The 19853-nt window shown below is 31.5% G+C and overlaps 3 protein-coding genes and 1 long non-coding RNA gene across 8 annotated transcripts; 1 reads left to right on the top strand and 3 right to left on the bottom strand.

The window, feature by feature from the left end:
* The first annotated feature begins 593 nt into the window (after positions 1–593).
* LOC108471793 (ankyrin repeat-containing protein BDA1-like) lies at positions 594–1151 on the top strand. The gene has a single exon (XM_053020375.1). The coding sequence runs from the start codon at positions 594–596 to the stop codon at positions 1149–1151; it is 558 nt and encodes a 185-aa protein (XP_052876335.1).
* Positions 1152–9829: 8678 nt separating this feature from the next.
* On the bottom strand, positions 9830–12099 carry LOC128282651 (uncharacterized). Its single transcript, XR_008273001.1, has 7 exons — positions 11930–12099; positions 11786–11843; positions 11555–11674; positions 11358–11443; positions 10555–11162; positions 10381–10459; positions 9830–10291 (listed from the first exon to the last, which is right to left on the bottom strand). It is a non-coding gene; the product is annotated as an uncharacterized LOC128282651 (long non-coding RNA).
* An 812-nt stretch (positions 12100–12911) lies between these two features.
* LOC108481802 (disease resistance protein RPS4B-like) lies at positions 12912–15984 on the bottom strand. 5 transcript variants are annotated; one of them, XM_017784881.2, is made up of 4 exons: positions 15673–15984; positions 14001–15507; positions 13388–13519; positions 12912–13301 (listed from the first exon to the last, which is right to left on the bottom strand). In XM_017784881.2, the coding sequence occupies exons 1-2, from the start codon at positions 15955–15957 to the stop codon at positions 14182–14184; spliced, it is 1611 nt and encodes a 536-aa protein (XP_017640370.1). In that variant the 5' UTR covers positions 15958–15984; the 3' UTR covers positions 12912–13301; positions 13388–13519; positions 14001–14181. The 5 variants fall into 5 exon arrangements, with proteins under 5 accessions (XP_017640370.1, XP_052875580.1, XP_052875581.1 ...); XM_053019620.1 differs by having other exon boundaries at positions 12912–13277; XM_053019621.1 differs by having other exon boundaries at positions 13412–13519.
* Positions 15985–17380: 1396 nt separating this feature from the next.
* Positions 17381–19567, bottom strand: LOC108465986 (disease resistance protein RUN1-like). The gene is made up of 2 exons (XM_017766358.2): positions 18803–19567; positions 17381–18710 (listed from the first exon to the last, which is right to left on the bottom strand). The coding sequence occupies exons 1-2, from the start codon at positions 19417–19419 to the stop codon at positions 17435–17437; spliced, it is 1893 nt and encodes a 630-aa protein (XP_017621847.2). The 5' UTR covers positions 19420–19567; the 3' UTR covers positions 17381–17434.
* Positions 19568–19853: the final 286 nt, after the last annotated feature.

Below are 19853 nucleotides of genomic sequence, written 5' to 3'. Positions count from 1 at the left end.
TCCATTTGTATTGTAATAATTTAATTTTAGTTGGTAATTTTTGGACAATTCATTTATATCGTAACAATTTAATATTTATGGTTACTCGAATATATAGATTTATATTTTAATTATATTTTCCTTGTAACACTTTCAATATATATTAGAAGTAGTAATTAAATTCGATTAATAGATTTAGAGAGTTGTGATTAATTTTGATTAGTTTAATTTGAATAAGATTAATTTTAAATTGACTCCAATTTAAATTTGAATTATTTCAAATTTATTTGATTTCGAGTTTCATTATTTCAAATTTTGGGATTAAGTTAATTATGTGACAAATACACATTCTTGTTTGTTCCTCGATTCCATCAACCAACCATTGCAGCTCTATTAAAAATATTTTTTATTATATAATTAAATTATTATTTTTTAAATTAATTTAAAATTATTCAAATGCAACTTTCTTTAAAATAATAAGCACGCGGAGTTGAAAGATTCATTTTTCTGCTTTCTCTATAGACAAAGCAGCAACGATCTTTAAAACAGTAAGTCCTCACTCATTCTAGTAAACACTATAAGTGGGCTTAAGCTCTTTCCATTCTTCTTTTGTCATGGATGAAAGGTTGAGAACAGCAGCTCGTACAGGAAATGTTAGTGATCTATACAGGTTAATTGAAATAGATGGAAATGCTTTGAAGCAATCTGACGAGGAGGAGTTTGTCGAAACTCCCTTACACATTGCTGCAGAAGAAGGATGCCTTAGGTTTGCAATGGAAATGATGAGCTTAAAGCCATCATTTGCTAGCAAGCTAAACAAACAAGGCTTGACCCCACTTCACCTTGCAGTTACAAATCCGGATACAAGTATGGCTTTACGTTTCTTGGAAATTAATAAAGATCTAGCTCGTGTCAAAGGAAAGAATGGCAAGACACCTTTGCACATCATAACTGAAGTTGGGAACCATAATGGTCTGTTGGCTAGATTTCTAGAGATTTGTCCTCAATCGATTCGAGACGTGACAATTGAGAATCGTAATGCTTTGCATATTACCGTGGAAAAAAACGGACTGGATGTTCTTCAAGTCCTAATTCGAACACTTGAGAAGACAGGCTACTATAGTGAAGTGGTGAACCAAAAAGATGAAGGTGGAAACACTGCACTGCCTTAGCTGCTTTTCATGATCGACCTGAGGTTTGACTCATCTAGTTCAGTACGGCTTCTTTTTAATCTTTATAGACATAGATTGTAGTTCTTTTATATCTCAAACTATCAATTAAAGAGATGCTTAAACTATTATTGAACTGGAACACCGATGAGTACGCTACCAATCAAGCAGGGTTTGACAGCATTGGATATTGCAGACCAACATCATAATGAAGACAGTATTACTGTTCTACGTCGTTGCTTTATTCCAGGAGTTTCAAACTTTATACGTAAGTACAAGAACCAAATGATAAAAATATCATATCTAATGCCTCACGAGATAGATAACATGTCAGGCGAGGACCGCAATGCCTTACTAGTAATTTTAGGGTTGCTTCTAACTGCAACCTTCCAAGCTAGTCTTAGCCCACATGGTGGTGTTTGGCAGGGAGATAACACTTCAAAGTCCAAAGGGTCATATGATGAGATGGAATTGGGTAAATCAATCTTAGATGAATTTACTTTTTTTGTTTTCTATATTCCAACTTATCTTGTCTTCATCGTAACCTTTTTCTTAACATTAGCCTTGCTTAAACCTTATCCCCATTGTTTCAGAACAGCACTTCAAGTCTTACTTGCTTTCTTCGCAATATGCTTCGACCAATCAATAGTTTACATAGCGCCAACAGAGTCCACAACTAGAGTTATGATTTCTATTTCGATTTTGTTTTTTTTTTTTAACGGTGCTCATGGTTTCCACTTCTCGAGTGTCGAAACTTAGTGTTGCAATTCTGGGATGTTGGTTTTCCCGTTCTTTTGTGTTGCAATATTTTTGTAGTTTTAGTTTAGTTTTACAAAGTATAATTCAGGGAGTTTGGTTATGCCTTTTCCTATGTGATGAATTCTGGACAGGAACGACCATTGTAGTTGCAGCATACGGTTTTTCCTTCAGCTTGCTTACACGGGGTTTTACGTATTGTATTGTCTCTGGGTGCTGGTTATCCCTTTGTCTATGTAGATTCTGTCTAAACTGGTTTCTTATTCATAGAGTGTAGCTATCTTGTACCAAAGAGAATAACCAAAACAATGTTCATCTCAATCCTATTTGTCTCCTTTGATTCATCAACGTTATTTTGATTGAATTTTAAGTTTCAATATAAAATTTTAGAATTATTTTTTAGGTTCGTCCAGTCTAAACCATGAACTTAAAATTTTGTCGAAACTCAGCCTAGATAAAAAATGTTAAACTTGAGTTTATTTCTACCCGAACCTTTTTTTAAATCGACTTGAGTGGTCACCAAATCTTTTTTATTTAAGATCACCTCAAAACTTTCATTTTAAATTTACTATCAATTTGCATTTTTTTTTTGTTTGCATAGTGATACTACTATCAATGGAACTCTTTTCCTTGCCCAGTCTGTGAAAGAACAGATTAATTGTACGATTTGATTCCCACACCCCCAAAGTATTGATTCATTGATTGCAAAAAAACAAATAATACTATGCTACAAAGATGTCAAGAATCTTCTCCTTTTTCTTTTGTTTTTCCAGGAAGCTACATAATTAGGAATTTCGCTGAATTTACAAAGAAAATCTGCATATTGCAGTCATACATATTGTTCCAAAATGCATAAGGAAAAGTAAAAGTTGATAATGCACCAAAGCATATGGAAATTCACCTCCTTCAACTCACTTTTTTTGTGAGGTGATAAGGAACGATACATTAAACTTTTTAATAAAATAACTTTATTGGCTGAGAAAAGAAAAAGAAAAAAAGGTTGCTTTTGCTTTTGACACCAATTTCAAAATGACTAATAAATCTTACAGCACTTCAAAATGCCATCCAACCTTCTTTCTTTCCTCGAAGCTACATATGTAGGAATTTGGATAAATCAAATCAGGCTACCCCTGGGCTGAATTTTCATGGAAGTTCCACAAAATTTGCACATCACAACCATACATATAGCTTGTAAAATGCATAAGGAAAAAAGTAAGTTGATAATGCACCAATGAATGAAAATTCTAAATCACAAGTTATTTGTAGAGCATGTGATTCTGCTTGGCAATTAATTTAAAAGTTGGAAATTAATAGTTTATGTGTTAGAACGTAAATGTTGAGTAAAATATTATTCAACATGCCAATAACCCGAATTTGACTATTTCTTTTCTGTTGTCGTTTACTGCTCTTATATTGTTGTTTTGTTACAATTTTATTATTGTATTGTTACTATTTTATTGTTATTATTTGGATATTAAATTTTTGTTTTATTGTTAATTTTACTACTATTTTAAAAACATTTGATTGTTAAGTTGCAACTGTGTTAGTGTTATTTAAGTATAAATATTTATTTTAAAAAATATATTTTCAATTTGTTGAGAAATATTTATTTTAATATTTTTAATGTATTTAATGTATTATATTTTTATCTTTACATAAAAATAGTCTAAAGAAATTAATATGGGTAGGTCAAGTCGGGCTTAAAAAGTGGGCCTAAAATTTTACATCGGCTCAACCCATGATCAAGTCTATATAAACTTTAAATCAACTCATTTAATTTATCCAACCCAATATCAAGTTTACATTGTAAAAATATTATTTATATAATTAATTAAAATAAATTTAATTCATTCATTCAATTAAATTATTTTCTCAATTAAATTCTAATTTTATTAAAGTCATGATAATTTTATCGTACTAGAACTTATGAGTAAATAAAATTTTGAGTTAAGGCATGAGTCTTTACCTCTGAAGGTTAAGAAAAGTTAATGCATCAGTTTAAGAGAAGAAGATGATGAAGATGCCATGAAAGTGTATGGATGGTGAGATTGAGGAAGAAGAGAGGAAAATACACAAAGGGAGCTTTGGTATCCTAGTAGTAAATGACAATGATATTTAACAAAGGCGACGACTGGAGAGGAGATTAGCTAATTACCTAGTCAAGAAAATTGTCACTCTCACACTTTCCAGGAAATGACAGTCTTCTTTATTTGTATCTTTTACCCACAAAAGTCAAGGTCTTCCAATGGGACAATGTTCAGCAAATGGTTAAATTCTTAAAAGAGTCCTTGAACTAGTTTACTTTTGTGATACCCAAATAAAACCCTATATTTTTATTTGTGTTTAAATTAGCCCTTATTTCAAATGATATGTTAATTTAAATAAAAGTTGGTGATGAGGGGAGTGTTGAGTTTCAACATCAACTTATAATTACCATTTAAAATATTAAAAAATATATTTTAATCGTGTTTATTGTTGTGCAAAGTTTAACTATTATCTTTAGTTTTTAAAAACAAAGTTTAAACTTAAATCTTTTGTTAGTTAAAAGGGTAATAAATCTCATATTGCTTAAGAACAAGGCACAAAGAGATTATGAATTTATATAAAAGCCCAAATCTCACATTATTTAGAAAAACAAAAGCAAAAAGATTTTGAGTTTATATAAACAACCATATTCTAAGCCTTAAGTCTATATATTAGTTTTCTGGTGATGTGGATTTTGATGAAGAGAATTAAAAGGGAGTTTTGACGAACAAGAAAAATTGTTCCAAATGATGATGATGGGGGTTAATTTCCAAGTCAAGGTCTTCCAATGGGACAAATTTGTTAAGATTAAAACTTTTCTAGATACAAGTTAAAAATTAAAAGTTTTTGGATAACAAATAAAGTTTAAAGGCTTATTTGAGGTATGATAAAAGTACACGAGATTATTTAGATAAAATGATAAAGCTTAAGGGCCTATTTAATATGTTAGTATGAATAAATCATCTATTCAAAAATAGATATTAGTTGATTTTGTAACCAAACGTATAACTTCAAAAAAAAATTGTCTTGATTTTTGAATTTCTTTTTGGGTTGTGATGAAATTTCTTATGAATTTCCTAACAAAAATAATGACTTGAGCACACTTTGTCATTTGGGTCAATTGAACTGAAATTTTGTATAGCTTTCTTAAGAATAATTGCCACTTTTAGACCATTTTAAGTGAATTAAACTTAAACTTCCTACCACTTTCTTGACCGATAATTTTCACTTTCTTCCCCTGAATGAAAAGTCTTTGGAAGGAAGGGTGTTGTGTTTCTATTTTCCTAGGTGAAATAATGATAGATTTTCTTTGTTAGTCCTTTCTAACATAGGGAAGGCAAGTTTGGATAAAACGAATTCTTTAGTCTTTTTTAATTTCAAAATTGAATAAATTAGTCCCTTTAAAAGAGGAAAAATTTAAGCTTTGTTAATTGTGAAAGTGAGCAACTAAGTACATTTAACTACATCCTTAATGTCTTCTATCAAATTCACATAATTTTGATTGGTATAATAATAAATTTAGCCTTCAATGTTTGCATTTTTGTCAATTTAATCTTGATTTTAAAAAATCAACAAATTTAAAATTAACATTTACGCATTTACACATTAAGAAAATAGAATAGCATGTTCAACTTCCATATATAAAGAGAAACAACCACGCCCTTGTTTAACCCTTGTACAATTCATTCCTACTAGAAACAATTTGAAATTTATTTCGACACCAATTAATATGACTCAAACTCGACCTAAAACCCCATAAGATTCATGAAAGCCATTTCAATGAAAGCAACACGAACTAAACCCAAATCATTTGGATTTTTTACAATTCTTTTTCCAGTGTTTATTGGGTTTCAATCTAGCCATTGAAAAACATTCTCCAGTTCCATGTGTTCATCCCACAAGTTTTGAGATAAGAGTAACTTTGGCAAATTCTAAAAAACAAACTAAAGTGGAAATGAAAAATAATACAGACCAAAAAGGCCTAATTAAATAAAAGTATAGATAAATTTTTTATATATAGGGAGAGGGAAAAGGATAGTGAGGAGAGGAGTACCTTTTTAGTTATTTTTATTTAATACTAGTATTAATTATTTTTTAATTATATTTTTGTGGGATTGAGATTTGGTGTTTTTTATTGGCTGGGACGATTTCTTTTTAATGGAGGTAACCACAGGGCTAACTTCGGTTATGGAATATGTGGTTCGATAAAAAAAATAAGTATCTAAAATGAAGGGCATAATTTAAGGCCTCCTATTTAATTAACCCATAAATAAATATTTTTTCAATGAATATAAGGTAAATTACTTAATTAGTTACTTAACCATTAACATGTTTTTGTTTTAGTTGTCCTTTCGTTAAATTGTTAACTGAAATGATGACTTGGTCGTCTTCCGTTAAATTGTTAATGAAAATGATGTTATAACCTATTTGTAGTTGGTACAATAACACTTTTCCTCAACATTTATACATTCTATTAATTTGATTTTAATTTTAAATTATCTAATGAATTTAAACCTCTATAACTACAAAATTATTTAATAACTTTTTACACCTAGCCCAAAAGTTATTTGGGTTTCTCATCTTTTTCGTTGTTTCCATCGAACTTTTTCACCCCCTTCGTTAGCTTCAACATCACCACTATTCATTGAAGTGTTCATGGGTCGGACTAAATTTGAGTTAGACCTAAGAATAATATTAATGCACTTTATGATTGCCCAAGTCCGTTCATATTTATAAATGACTAACCCAAGTTCATTTTAAGCCTGCCCTTTTTTTTTTTTTTGAAATTTTCAATAAAATTTTTATATTATATTAGTTTGATATTTAATAATTATATTTTTATTTATTAAAATTTTGTATATAGTCATCTTAACATTTGTTTAATGTTTATATTATATTAGTTGTAAGTTTTATGTATCATAAGTTACATAACATATTATAAAACATTACAAACTTAAAAAATGAGTCGGGTAGGTCTAGGCTCGAACCTTTAATGTTCAAACCTGAGCTCATATTTTAATGGACCTAAATTTTCCCAAGCTTATATTTTGAGTCTAATATTTTTTTCTTAAATACTCTTAAATTTTGAGTGACACTTCGAATTTAAATAGAAAATCCACTCCCATGACCTGGTCCAATTATTTATCACCTTCTTTTTTACACTTATTTATTGTAGAAAATGTTATCTAAACTTAAATCCTAAGCAGCAATTATATTTGTCCATATTATCATTATCATTCTTATCCAATAGATATATCCAAAATCTACTGCAAGGACTATGATTAGTCACTAAAAGATAACAAATATAATTAAAATAATACTAAAAAATTAACATTAATAATAGTATTTATAATCCACAAAATCAATTAAATTAAATATATAATTATACAAAAAAAATAAGGTGATGGAATAGTTATTTCTTAGAGACTGAGTTGATTGCGAATGCCAATATTCTAGTGTCTTGTTGGTTTCCTCTACGGGGTAAAACTTCGAAGCTCAACATTCTAGCTTTGAGAGTGAAAACTGTGAAAGGGGTGCCCCTGGAAATAATCTCCAGCTCCATCGTCCCACAAGTTTTGAAATAACAGCAACTTTGGCAAATTCTGAATTCATATAAACCAATTGATAAATAAGGGGAAGGCTAAATTGCCGAAGAGCATATGGTTCCTCTGAAGGCTCAAAAACCAGAAAGAGCTTAGGAAATAGCTTCAATTTGCATTGGCTCAATGTTGAATAAAAGGCAAATCTGTTGACAAGTTGCAGTACTGCCTCAATATCTCAGTTCATGCACAAACATAAAGCAAGCATTCATTGGAAGAAATTGAAGCTCTTTGTCAAGCATTGGCCTGCAATGCAACAAGAGACCAGCAGCAGTTCAGCATGGAGACTAGCAGCAGCTCAACATGAAGATCAGCATTGGAGTTGAACCGAATGCCATAACTTATTTAGTTCATTTTGTTTCTATGTAACTTTATTTAGTTTCCTTGTAATTTGTCCACAAAGTTAGTAGGATTAGATTTTGATTTGAATTTTATGTAATAGCTGATATGTCAGCTTACTTTTGTGTGTAATTCAAATTTGTATTAGTCATGTATTAGTGGGAGCAGTTATGTCATTAGGTAACTGTCCAATTGTTATGTAACTTACATATATTTTCAAATTATCAATAAAAAATTATGAGAGTTTTTCAGTTTTTCTTCTTGTTCAAATTTTTGGCATCCGTTTTCTCTTCCAACATATGTTATTCAGATTACTTATGTATATGGCATCTTGCTTATACAAGTATTGAAGTTTAACTTTACTTCATCCGGATTACTTGCTTCTGTTTTCTTCCTCCGCTGTCAAAACTCCAAGACTCTTGAAATGCTTACTTGCTCCTCCTTTTTCTATTATAGGTAAAACTCAAAACATAATGGCATTTCCAAAGATCTACCATCAATTCCCTATTGACACTCTGTTTTGGTTAACATATGTTATGTTGCATTAAACTTGCAAGTAAAAAGCACAACAAATACCAAGAACATAAGTAAGCAAATGCAGTGAGTATTAAGACCAATGCTAGAAACTAAACAATAAAGCTCCACTTACTCCCTATGGCATAAGAACCAAGGCTGGAAACTAAACAATAAAGCTGAATGAAGTCCACCACTGATCTTATGAATTAAAACCAGCCAGTAACAAGTCAACTGCCTAAAAGAATTTAAGTACGAAGCTTTATATCTGAACTATGGTACCCACCACGGCTTCGCATGGATATTTTATGAACTCCAAAGCAGAATCTTTTTAATTACTAAAAATTTAAGTCACATGGCATTATAAAATTATAATCAGAGAAGTATAAAATTTGTGTTTTTCTTATAGTAGATCATTGATAATACTCTAAAATGACGTGTTTTTATATATTAATCATGTGTTTATTTTGAGCTTGAGCCTACTAATTTGAGCTATTTATGTCTTTTTATCTTTTAGGGACTAAATTGGAGGCGAAAAAAAATTTAAGAGAAAAAGCGTCAATTTGGAGATTAAATGGGTCAATATGAAACGTGGGACAAATATGGTGCTAAAAGTGCGAACATGGACGGCACAAGGAGTTAAAAGCAAATTGAAGAGATTTTATTTTGGAAAACTCTATTTTATTTTATTTTATTTATATTAGTATAATTATTATTAAGATAATTATTAGAATTATTTAAATTTTAGGATTTTATTTTAATTATCTTTAATTATCTTTAATTAAATGTATTTATCTTTTTATAATTTAAGTTTAATTAGACTATCTTCCTAGCACTATAAATAGGGGGTGAAGTGACCCTATTTGGGGTTTATCTTTTTCTGTAAACACTCTCCCCCAGAAAGTCTAGGCTTTTGTTTCTTCATATTTTCTTTCAATAAAATTCCCTTTTTCATTTTTATATTTATTTTCTTTTCCACCATTATCATGAGCTACTAAAACCCTTCTAGCCAAAAGTTGTCAATATTTTCCCCAAAAAAGTTCTTGAAGCCTAGAATCCGTACTTAGCCTTCTCGCCAAGTATTCATCGTTTCTCCGCACTACGGGCTGACGCTTCTGTCCATGGCCTTTAAGAAGTAAGCTTTTCAGCATATGCAAAGGCGGCCGCTTTGTATGTTTTGGAAGGATTGCATAGTTGGTTCGTTAACTTACTGCGTCAGAGATTGGTGAGCCAAAGAGACAAAATGACGTGGGATTCGCCATTGAGAAGCGTTGATCTAGCATAGATTACTGGCTAGAGTCAGGTTCCCTAAAAATCGTAAGTCTAATCTTTGGAGCTGGTGGTCGTAGGCGTCCTCTTCCACTATAACTAATTTACTTGAGTCGAGAAGGATCATCCAAAAGCCAAGGATTGAGCTCAAGGCAGAATGAGACAACAGGGAATAAGATATTTTTGGTGCTCTCAACGACGCATCAATCATAGTTTAGTATTACAGAAAGTTATTTTAATTACTAAGCTACAAATCTTGAATTTGTTGGATACCATCTCATAAAAACGATGTACAAACCAATTCCAATGTTGCATCCTTTCAATTCCAAAACAGAATAAAATTCTGGAATTTTAATTACAAAAGGGGAAAATTGATTCAAGTTTTAGCCCAAACTGATATAACAATCAAGTCAAATGGCTTTACCACGAAACCAGCTCTGCACTTTGAAGTTCCAACTAAACCAAAATCATTTGGATTTTTTTCTTCCAAGTGTTTATGTTGGGTTCCTCTATGGGGTAAGCATAAAAGCTCATCAATCTAGCTTGAGAATGAAAACTGTGATAGGGTTGGAATTGAAAATAACATCCAGGTTCCATGTGTTCATTCAACTTGTTTTGAGATAAGAGCAACTCTGCCTAATTCTGCATGCATTTATATAATCCATTGGTAAATCAGGAGAAAAGAATGCCATGAGGATACTAATAATCAGAATGAGTCAAAAGTAATTTACCCAATATCATATGCTTCCTCTCAATGGCCAAAATCCAAAAAGCATTGACGCAAAGCTGGATGGGATGAGCAAGGCAACTCTGTTGACAAGTTGCAGTACTGCTTCAATATCTCAGTTCAACCGCAATATAAAGAAATCATTTAGTAGAAGAAATTGAACATCATAAAAGCTTACTTGTTGCAAACATCTGTCATTTATTCCCTCATCTTCTTTCCTTTCATCAACCATTGCCATCTTTATTCCCTTCACATTACCAAATTCAAAAATTAAAAGCTTAATCTCTAGGTAAAAGGGCACATCTATAAATGTGGATTTTGCATTGATTCACAACCTTCACCTTAACACCAGTAATTTTGTTGGAACTTCATTTGTTGGTGAGAAAGAAGATATCAAAACCACCCATAATCTGCAACTTCAATTCCAGTAGAGTATTGAATTTGTGTCCGGCTTGACTTTCATCTAAGTTTTATGGAATCAACAGATCATAGTCATAAAATTCAAAAATAATAAAACATAGCAAATAGATTATATATAGGGAATAGTTGGTAGGTTTACCTTAGCTAACATGAATATAAATCAGAAACCATGAACTGAAAACATATATATATATTTACTAGCGTTTTGAGGAAATATGAAACATAAATCAATGGGTGAATGAATCATTGAAGTAAAATGCAGATAGTATTGAGATACAATATGATTAAATCTCTACTTACTGCCCATGGCATGAGCACCAATTGTGGAACCTAAACAATTAAGCTGAATGATATCCACCACCGATCCTATGAATCAAAACCAACCAATAACGAGTCAATTGCCAAAAAGAATTCAAGTATGGATCTTAATAACTCTTCACTGCAATGCTCAAACAACATGAGAGGCACTAACATACAAAGAAATTTCAGCCCAAACTGATATGATAATCAAAATCCAAGATAAAAAAATATCGACTCCAATGGCTCTACCATGAAACTAACCGAATCTAGCTTGACAATGAAAACAGTCAAAAGTTGCCTCCACCTCCATGTGTCCAGCCCACAAGCTTTGAGATCTCTAGCAAATTCTGGATTTATATAATCCCATTGATAAATATGGGGAAAAGAAGGTGAGGATGCTGAAAATCATTATATAAACCTAAAATCATAATAATAAGTCTAAGTCAAAGGTAACTTACTTCTCCACCAAGACTGAATTGCCAGAACCAGAAAGGGCATCAAATGATTACTTTGAATTCAGTAAAACAAAATGAAGGTCTTACAGCTCAGGTGTTCTCAATGATCTGTTATTCCCTAGTCTTACATCAACACAAAAGAAAAGGATATAAGAAAAACCAACCTCGCAAATAACCAATCTTTCTAATGAATCAAGCTATGATTGAACGAAAATGCAGCTAGTATTGAGATACCAGATGACACCAATGCTGGAAACTAAACAATGAAGCTGAATCGAGTCCACCATTGGTCCTATGATTTAAAAAAACCAACCAAGAACAAGTCAATTGTCAATAAGAATTAAGTATGAATTTTAATATCTGAATTTTAGTACTCACCAAAATCCCCTATGGGTATTGTATCAACTCCAAAGCAGAATCATTTTGCTACTGTATTGAAATCTCCAAGTGCCGTTCAATTTTCCTCCAAATTAATTAATATATATGGAGAATTCCCTTTTTGGACAATATATGCTATATCTACAAAAGAATACAGACACAACAGGGGAATGGATGAGAAAAAAAGAAGCAACTATCCGAAACTATTAAACAAATTACCAATTTTATGTCATTAGAATGATATCATCATTGACACATGTCATGATTTGAGTGTAACGTGTTTCAAATTTAATGGTGTTACCAAAATAATTTACACAAAAATCCTAAGTACTAATCTAGGGGGAAAAAATCCCTTAAATACTAATATGTGGAAAGGTACCAATTTCAAGGGATTTAAGCTTTGGGATGATTATCAAGATAAGAGAATTCTCAAGTTCATTATACTTCAATTTGTTTTTTATATTTGTACATTTGGTTCCAAGAGGAAAAGGTTAACAATAGAATAAAATAATAATAATGCAAAGGCTAGGCACAATGTATGACATAGTTTTCCTTATTTTAATTACCTAAGGTACAACAAAACAAAATTTGATTCAATAGATTTTGCCCTGCAAATCCAAGTAGATTGAACACAACAAAATCTACAAGTTGCTAAATGACACTCATTTAGTGACTACCAATTCCACTATTGCATCCTTTCAATCCGAAAACAGAGAAAAACTCTAGAATTTTAATTACAAAAATCAAATTTCAATCTCTCATAATCTTGAAAAAAAAAAGAAGAAGGAAATTTCATTCAAGTTTCAGCCCAAGATGATGTGATAATCAAGTCGAATGGCTGTACCATGAAACCAAACCCTTCACTTTGAAGTTTTTACTTTTCTTTTCTAGGAAGTGTTGGAACAATGGCAGCAACAATGCAATCAAAACAAGCTTAAAACAAAAAGTAAAAGAAAACTAAGAGAACTTGAGCTCAAAGAACGACTGAAAAATTCATCTTTTTCGTTGCATAAAATGGTAACTTATATGAATTACAAAGTCAATGGACATATACCTAATAACTTAACTACTCCCACTAATACTTAACAAAAACAAATTTAAACCACATACACAAGTAAGCTGATATAATCAGCCATTACATCCATTACATCAAAAAATCTTACTAACTTTGATTACAAGTTACAAACCAACTAGAACAAGTTACATTTGAACAAAAGAAACAAAATGCTAGGGCTGCTTTTGGTTCGGCTTCAATGCTGCCAATCTTCATGAGCTACTGCTGGTCCAATGTTGCATTGCAGGCCAATGCTCAATAGGAAGGCTAAATTCTCAAGAGCATACGGTTCCTCTGTAGGTCCAAAAACAAAGCAATCTGTTCACAAATTGCATTTTGTCTCAATATCTCAGTTCAAGAACAAGTGTGAAGCAAACATTCAGTAGAAAAAATTAAAAGCTTACATGTTCCTCTGATATTTTGTATACCTAAAGCTCAAAGTATAATGGCCTTTCCAAAGATCTGCTATTAGTTCCCTCTTGGCTTTCTGTTTTCTCATATGATTTGCTTACAGCAGTCACTTCCATCTTCATTCCCTTTCATAGTATCAAATTTTAAATGTTAAAACAAAGAAAATAAGATAAAAAGAATTGAATTTTTTTTTATATTAAGTGCTACGTAGTAGCTCCTTATCTACTTATCATCATAAAAAAAAGAAATTTATCAGTTACTTTTTATTATGAATTATCAAAATGATTAAAAAATTAAATCATTAAAAATATTAATTTTCAGTCAATTTAAAATTTTAATGAATTATCAAACAACACCTTAGACTACCAAATCTACAGATGATAATGAGTCATATAATTGTAAAAGATGAGCATAAGAAACATAACAAAATGCATTGAAAGTGAGGGAAAATTGAAGAGACCATTCATTATGTAGTCTAAGATATACCACAACAAACACCTACACCATCATAAAAGCATAGGTTATTATAAGAAAAGCCAGTCTCAAACAAAAGCAGTCTTTCAAATTAACATATATATATATATAGGGAATAGGTGGAAAGTTTACCTTAGCACCTAAGGAAGAGATGCAATATCAACCCTTTTAGTCATGAACAAATTTCCTCCTTTTCCCCCTAATTGTTTCCGTTGTCCCTAGTGATTTTACTGTTTTCCCCCGTGGCCAGCGCTGACGTTAAGTTCTGATGCTCCGTTGGAGGGGCTCCAATGAACCACCGATGATCGGGTCCTCACATTTGCATGGTATAAGGACTAATTGGACCTTTGTAGTTTTCAGCCACATAATATACATGAACACCGCATTTTTTGACCTTGATGTCATCAACTTCAGCATCGCCTTTGTAGTAGCATTTTTTTATATAAAATTCAAATGATGCCTCCACATAATCGTCGTCTTTTTTAATCAGTTTGTCACTGAATAGAATCAACACGTGATCACCCATGTACTTTCGATGTAACTCAAAATCTAGCTTGTAACCCCACTCACATTCGAACTTTTCATAACAACCATCGAAGGCTGTTAGTTGGTATTCACAGATACCTCGAAGATCTCTATTGTATTTATGGCAATGCGTGAGATCAACCACAAGGCAGATAGCAAAACTCAAGACTCTGCTCCCACTAAACTCGTTTGGGGTTATCTTCAACTTCAACGAAGAATTCATCCTCTGATACTCGAATTTACTGGCCGAAATTTCGCTCCCTGGGAAACAGCAAAACAATGATTTTGGACCATAATCATATTTGCATTCCCATTTCTTTACAAGTGATTCAATTTTTTGCATGGCATTTCCTTCAATGTTTTTAATTGAATCTTGATTCAAGCTGAAGCAATCAGAGAATATCATAAAGAACTCATCTTTACCGTAAAAAGAATAGAGTTCATATAGATCTCGATTTCGATCTGTGAACGATACTTTTTCTAGCGATTTGCAGCCATGTGCATCCAAGTACCGCAAATATGGTGGAAGCTCCGAAAGTAATTTGAGACTCTCGCAATGATCCATTTTCAAATATTCAAGCCTTTTAAACTTTAGGCTTTTGGGGGGCACATGAACTATCGGAAACTTCCTCCTACCAGGGAGGGGGAAATAGGGTGGCAAAGAATATGGAAGGATAAGTTCTTGTATCTCGGGTCTTTCGGGTCTTCGTAGAATTTCTGGGAATTCGGCGACTAGGCAATGACTGAAATCCAGATAACGAAGGCATTCCAACTTCGAAATATTGCACGATACATTATTTATCTTTGATTTTGCCAATAACAATGTTTCAAGTCCAGCGACATGCTCAATTGAATTTGGCACTTCTTCTATTCCAGTTTCAGCTAAATCTAAGAAAGAAACATCATTTGGGAGCTCAGGAAACTTCTTAAGATTATAACATCCATGAAGCTGAACCGTTTTGAGAGATGCCAAATCACTGAAGCCAGGAAGTTCAACCAAACTGTTGCACCCATTAAAGCAAAGGATTTCAAGGTTGACGGCTCCTAATAGATTAGGAATCTTCCTTAAATTCTTGCAATTCGAAAGGACAATTTTTCTTAAATTAATAAGATCCTGCGCAATGAAAATATAAAATAGCTTTATTACTTAGCATTGTCTACTTACTTACTACTTACTTTGGGCAGTACAAAAAAATTATAATAATTATAGTAAGGGTGGGCATTTGTTACACTTTTTTTTTTTTTTGTTTATTGGACGAAGAAACTATGAAAGATTTACCTGATGATCATCTTCATTCCAAAGTTGTTCCATATCACCATAAGGTAATTTTAACACAATAAGATTCTTCGGATTAAAACTTGATGATAAAGACCTAAATGGGTAATACTCCCAACAGAGAAGTCTTAGCTCATCAGGAAGAAATACATCGCCAACTTGGTCTGCATGTAACTTCTTATTTCGTTGCTTTCCAATAAATGGAGGAAAATAGAAGTGGATATATTTAAGACTAAACATGTTCTCAAAAACAGAAGAACATAACTGTAGTTTATCAATTTGAGACATGTCTAACTTTATTCCTTCAATCAATTTTGTCCCCTAATAACAAGAAACAAGTATTAGGCATTCCATTAAATCACTAATTAGGAATTAAATAAGGCTTAGACTAATTGAGCATACTTTTTATTACAAGAAATTTTAGATTTAAAAGTGTTTAATTTTATTGTATAAAGCAATACATTAGATATTTAATTAATTTAATAAAACCCTAAGTAGATCCATGTAATAACTTAAGATTAGGGTTAGCATTTGATAAAAATAATTGAAAAGAAAATTTTAGTTAATCAAATTGGTGAATTTTATTATTTAACTAAATTTTAAACTAGAGTACATACATTTAAGAGTATATAAAGGATGTAAGATTGTCTAACGATGGAACTTAGAATTAGTGCCGACTAAAGACTTAATTTGCCACTCCACTCATTTTTCGATTGAAAATTTCCTTTTTTTTTTTTGGTTGTTGTCATAGATATGAAATATTGATAAAAGAATATATTGGAAGAGTATAGGGTTAGAAATGCTTATTTCAATTGTCCTTATTTACTCATTTTCAAAAAGTATAAGGACTCAAATGACAATAGATATAAATAGTAAGTGCTAAATTTGATAAAAATCATCAACAGAATGATGATGCATCTTTTTTAATTAGAATAAGAATAAATTAATCTCAACGTTTATACATTTTATCAAATTGATAAAATGTATAAATATTGAGAGCTAAATTTGTTATTATTCCAATTAAAAAAGGACCTATCATGCTTCCATTAATAATTAATAATAGAGGAATGATAAAAAAAACTTGATGTTAATAACGTTGGTGATGAAATTAAATTTTTTATAGTTACGTGGTTAAAACAAAAACACTCTAATGCTTACCTGCCCAATAGTGATGTTTACCATATAGATTTATGCATTTACTGTGTGACAAATATTAATTCTATTAAATATTATTTAAAAAATAAAATCTTTTTTTACATACCATACACATAATGATCAATGACTTAGGTAGGTCGAGTAAAATTCAATTTTCTCCTTGGAAAAAAAAATTAAATTTTAAATTAATCAATTTGAGTTTGATGAGTTATTTGAGTTATCGAATTAACTTAAAAATAGTTTGAATTATTGGAGTTGTAAGTACTTCTTCTATCTCTACAAGTAATTAATTTTTATAATCCTGATTTCAATGGGATGTGATTTAGTTTAGTAAATGTTTTATACGAGATGGGTTATGGTGACTAGAAGTGATTTCTGATTGCTCTTTTGGTTGGTGTAATGGGCATGGTTTTAATCGTATTTTTATGTAAATAGATTTATATATATATATATATATATATTGCTGAGTTGGTATTATTTTGTTTTTTTTTTTTTGGCGATTTTCGTTCAGCTATTTGGTGTTCTTTAGGGATTACTACCTTATGCATGGTATCTATTTTTTTTTCAAATCCCGTTTTCCGATCTTTATTATTAATAAAATTTTATAAGCCTAGAAAAAAATCACACAAATATATAGAAAAATATAAAAAGAAACATAAGTACAATTAATACTTACTTTCTTATATCTGAGCACTTGCTTTACTTCATTACAATTCCATAACCTACTGCGCATTCCAGGAAATCTAGATTCTTGGCGAACAATGTCTTTACCCACCTGTTCAAGCATATCATGCATAGAAATACACTGCGGATTCTTATCCAAGAAGCTACTTCTTCGATCATCTAGTGCACCCCTGTAAGGGAAACTTGCAATCTCTTCTGCTTTTTTCATGAGAAACCTACTGCGAATTTCAAGCATATCACGCAAAGAAATAGGAAGAGATGTGATATCTAGGAGGCACTTGTCGACCAAGTTTCTGATGCTAGACTTTGCGCCATTATAACAACTACTAAGAATATTTTCTACATTTTCCTTAAGTTCCCCTTTGAAGAAGATTGCAATATCAAGGAATATATTCTTTTCTTGTTCATCAAGCCCATCAAAGCTTCTCTTCAAAATATTTGAAATCTCTGGTTGGCTATATTCCTTCAACTTAACCATCTCGCTTTCCCAATATTCTCTAGACCTTTTATATAGTTGGGAACCTAAAACTTTTAGAGCAAGTGGATTGTATTGGGTGTACTCCACAAACTTTATCGATAGGTCTCGAAAATCAGCATTAGGATTCAACTGCTTAAACGCACAAGTAGAAAATAGTTGAAGAGAGTCAATCTCATTTAAATTCTTTACCTCATAAATTTGGTCAGCTTCTCCATTCTCAAGTACTTTTCTATCTCTAGATGTTACAATGATTTTACTTCCATCACCAAAATGTCTAACACCCATAATAGTTATTTGGTCTTGGTGACTAACATCATCAAGCACAAGAAGTACTTTTTTATTGTTCAACCTCTCTCGGTAAGGGTATCCTATCAAAGGAGTGTCTATATGAATATCTTTTTCATTTAACAGTTTGGAAAGAAGATCATTTCGTAAAGATTCCTTTCCTTGTTTTTTTATTTTCTCACTAACATTTTGAAGAAACCAACAACTTTTAAACTTTGGAGACATTTCCTTATATACAGCATCAGCAAGGGTTGTTTTGCCTATACCACCCATTCCCCAGAGTCCTATTACACGATAGCGTTCTTGCTCAATCAGCCTCAAAATTGCATCTTTCTGATAATCTATTCCAACCAGTTCTTCATAAACATGTCCAGATTTGCTACTCATCAACTTTTTTATAACATATTTAACAATATCCTCAATGTACTCGGTTTCAGGTCTAGCATACAATAAATAAATAAATATACATACATATATGAAATCCAAAACAAAGATAACTCAAATATAAGAAGGTGAGAAAAATATAGTTACCTGTCAAATTTGCCTCCTCCTATATGCCACCCTTTTAATTTACCAACTTCAGCAAAGACTGCTTTCCATCCCTTCACTTCATCAACTAGCCTCTTCAATTCATGCTCTTCAAAGGATGTTGTAAAACTCCCACCAATATTTCTCACATGGGAAGGATCAACATGGTAAAAGATGGGAAGAACAATATGTCCTTGTGTGTGCTTGCGGTCCATGATGGCAGAGAGTTCAGCTAGGCACGATTTTGAAGAAGCATAATCTTTAGATAAAACGAGGATTGAGAGATTTGAGGCTGCAATTCCTTGAGAAAGTGCTGGTGAAAGCTGCTCCCCTTTCTCTAGTTTTTCTTCATCGAAGAAGACATTCAGTCCCGTGTCCTTCAAAGCTTTGAGTAGATGACTGGTGAAGTTAAGGCGTGTGTCTTCACCTCTGAAGCTCAAGAAAACTTGATGTTTCACTTGACAAGAAGAAGAAGAATAAGAAGTCAAAGAGTATGGATTGTCTGATTGAGGCAAAAGAGATGCACCATGGGAGCTTTCCTTTTCTGGGCTTCTCTTGTTTTCGTACTTTTGAAGAAGAAATAGAAGAAGAAAAATGAAAAGAATTATGAGTAGCATCATCTTTGGTATTACTGTGACAATTATTTATCACACTTCGAATTTAAACAGATAATCCACTCTCATGACCTCGTCCAATTATTTATCACCTTCTTTTTACACCTATTTATTGCAGAAAATGTTTTCTAAACTTAAATCCTAAGCAGCAATTATATTTGTCCATATTATCATTCTTATCCAAGAGATATATCCAAAATCTTCTTATCCAATAGATATATCCAAAATCTACTGCAAGGACTATGATTAGTCACTAAAAGATAACAACAAATATAATTTAAATAATACTAAAAAGTTAACATTAAAAATAGTATTTATCATCCACAGTATCAATTAAATTAAATATATAATTATACAAAGAAAATAAGGTGATGGAATAGTTATTTCTTAGAGACTGAGTTGATTGTGAATGCCAATATTCTAGTTTCTTGTTGGTTTCC

This window comes from Gossypium arboreum, chromosome 10, assembly GCF_025698485.1.
Source record: "Gossypium arboreum isolate Shixiya-1 chromosome 10, ASM2569848v2, whole genome shotgun sequence".
In the NCBI taxonomy this organism is placed as follows: Eukaryota; Viridiplantae; Streptophyta; class Magnoliopsida; order Malvales; family Malvaceae; genus Gossypium; species Gossypium arboreum.
Note: the sequence above shows the minus strand (reverse complement) of the source record. Positions and strands in the feature narration are given on the sequence as shown.

Bases quoted from the DNA above. Each gene is read 5' to 3' on its own strand.
- LOC108471793 (XM_053020375.1), top strand. From the start codon at position 594: ATGGATGAAAGGTTGAGAACAGCAGCTCGTACAGGAAATGTTAGTGAT.
- LOC108481802 (XM_017784881.2), bottom strand. From the start codon at position 15,957: ATGTCTCAAATTGATAAACTACAGTTATGTTCTTCTGTTTTTGAGAAC. The intron at 15,508-15,672 runs GTAAATCTTTCA...TTCATTGCGCAG, and splicing joins GGAATGAAGATGATCATCAG to GATCTTATTAATTTAAGAAA.
- LOC108465986 (XM_017766358.2), bottom strand. From the start codon at position 19,419: ATGATGCTACTCATAATTCTTTTCATTTTTCTTCTTCTATTTCTTCTT. The intron at 18,711-18,802 runs GTAACTATATTT...ATTGTATGCTAG, and splicing joins GGAGGAGGCAAATTTGACAG to ACCTGAAACCGAGTACATTG.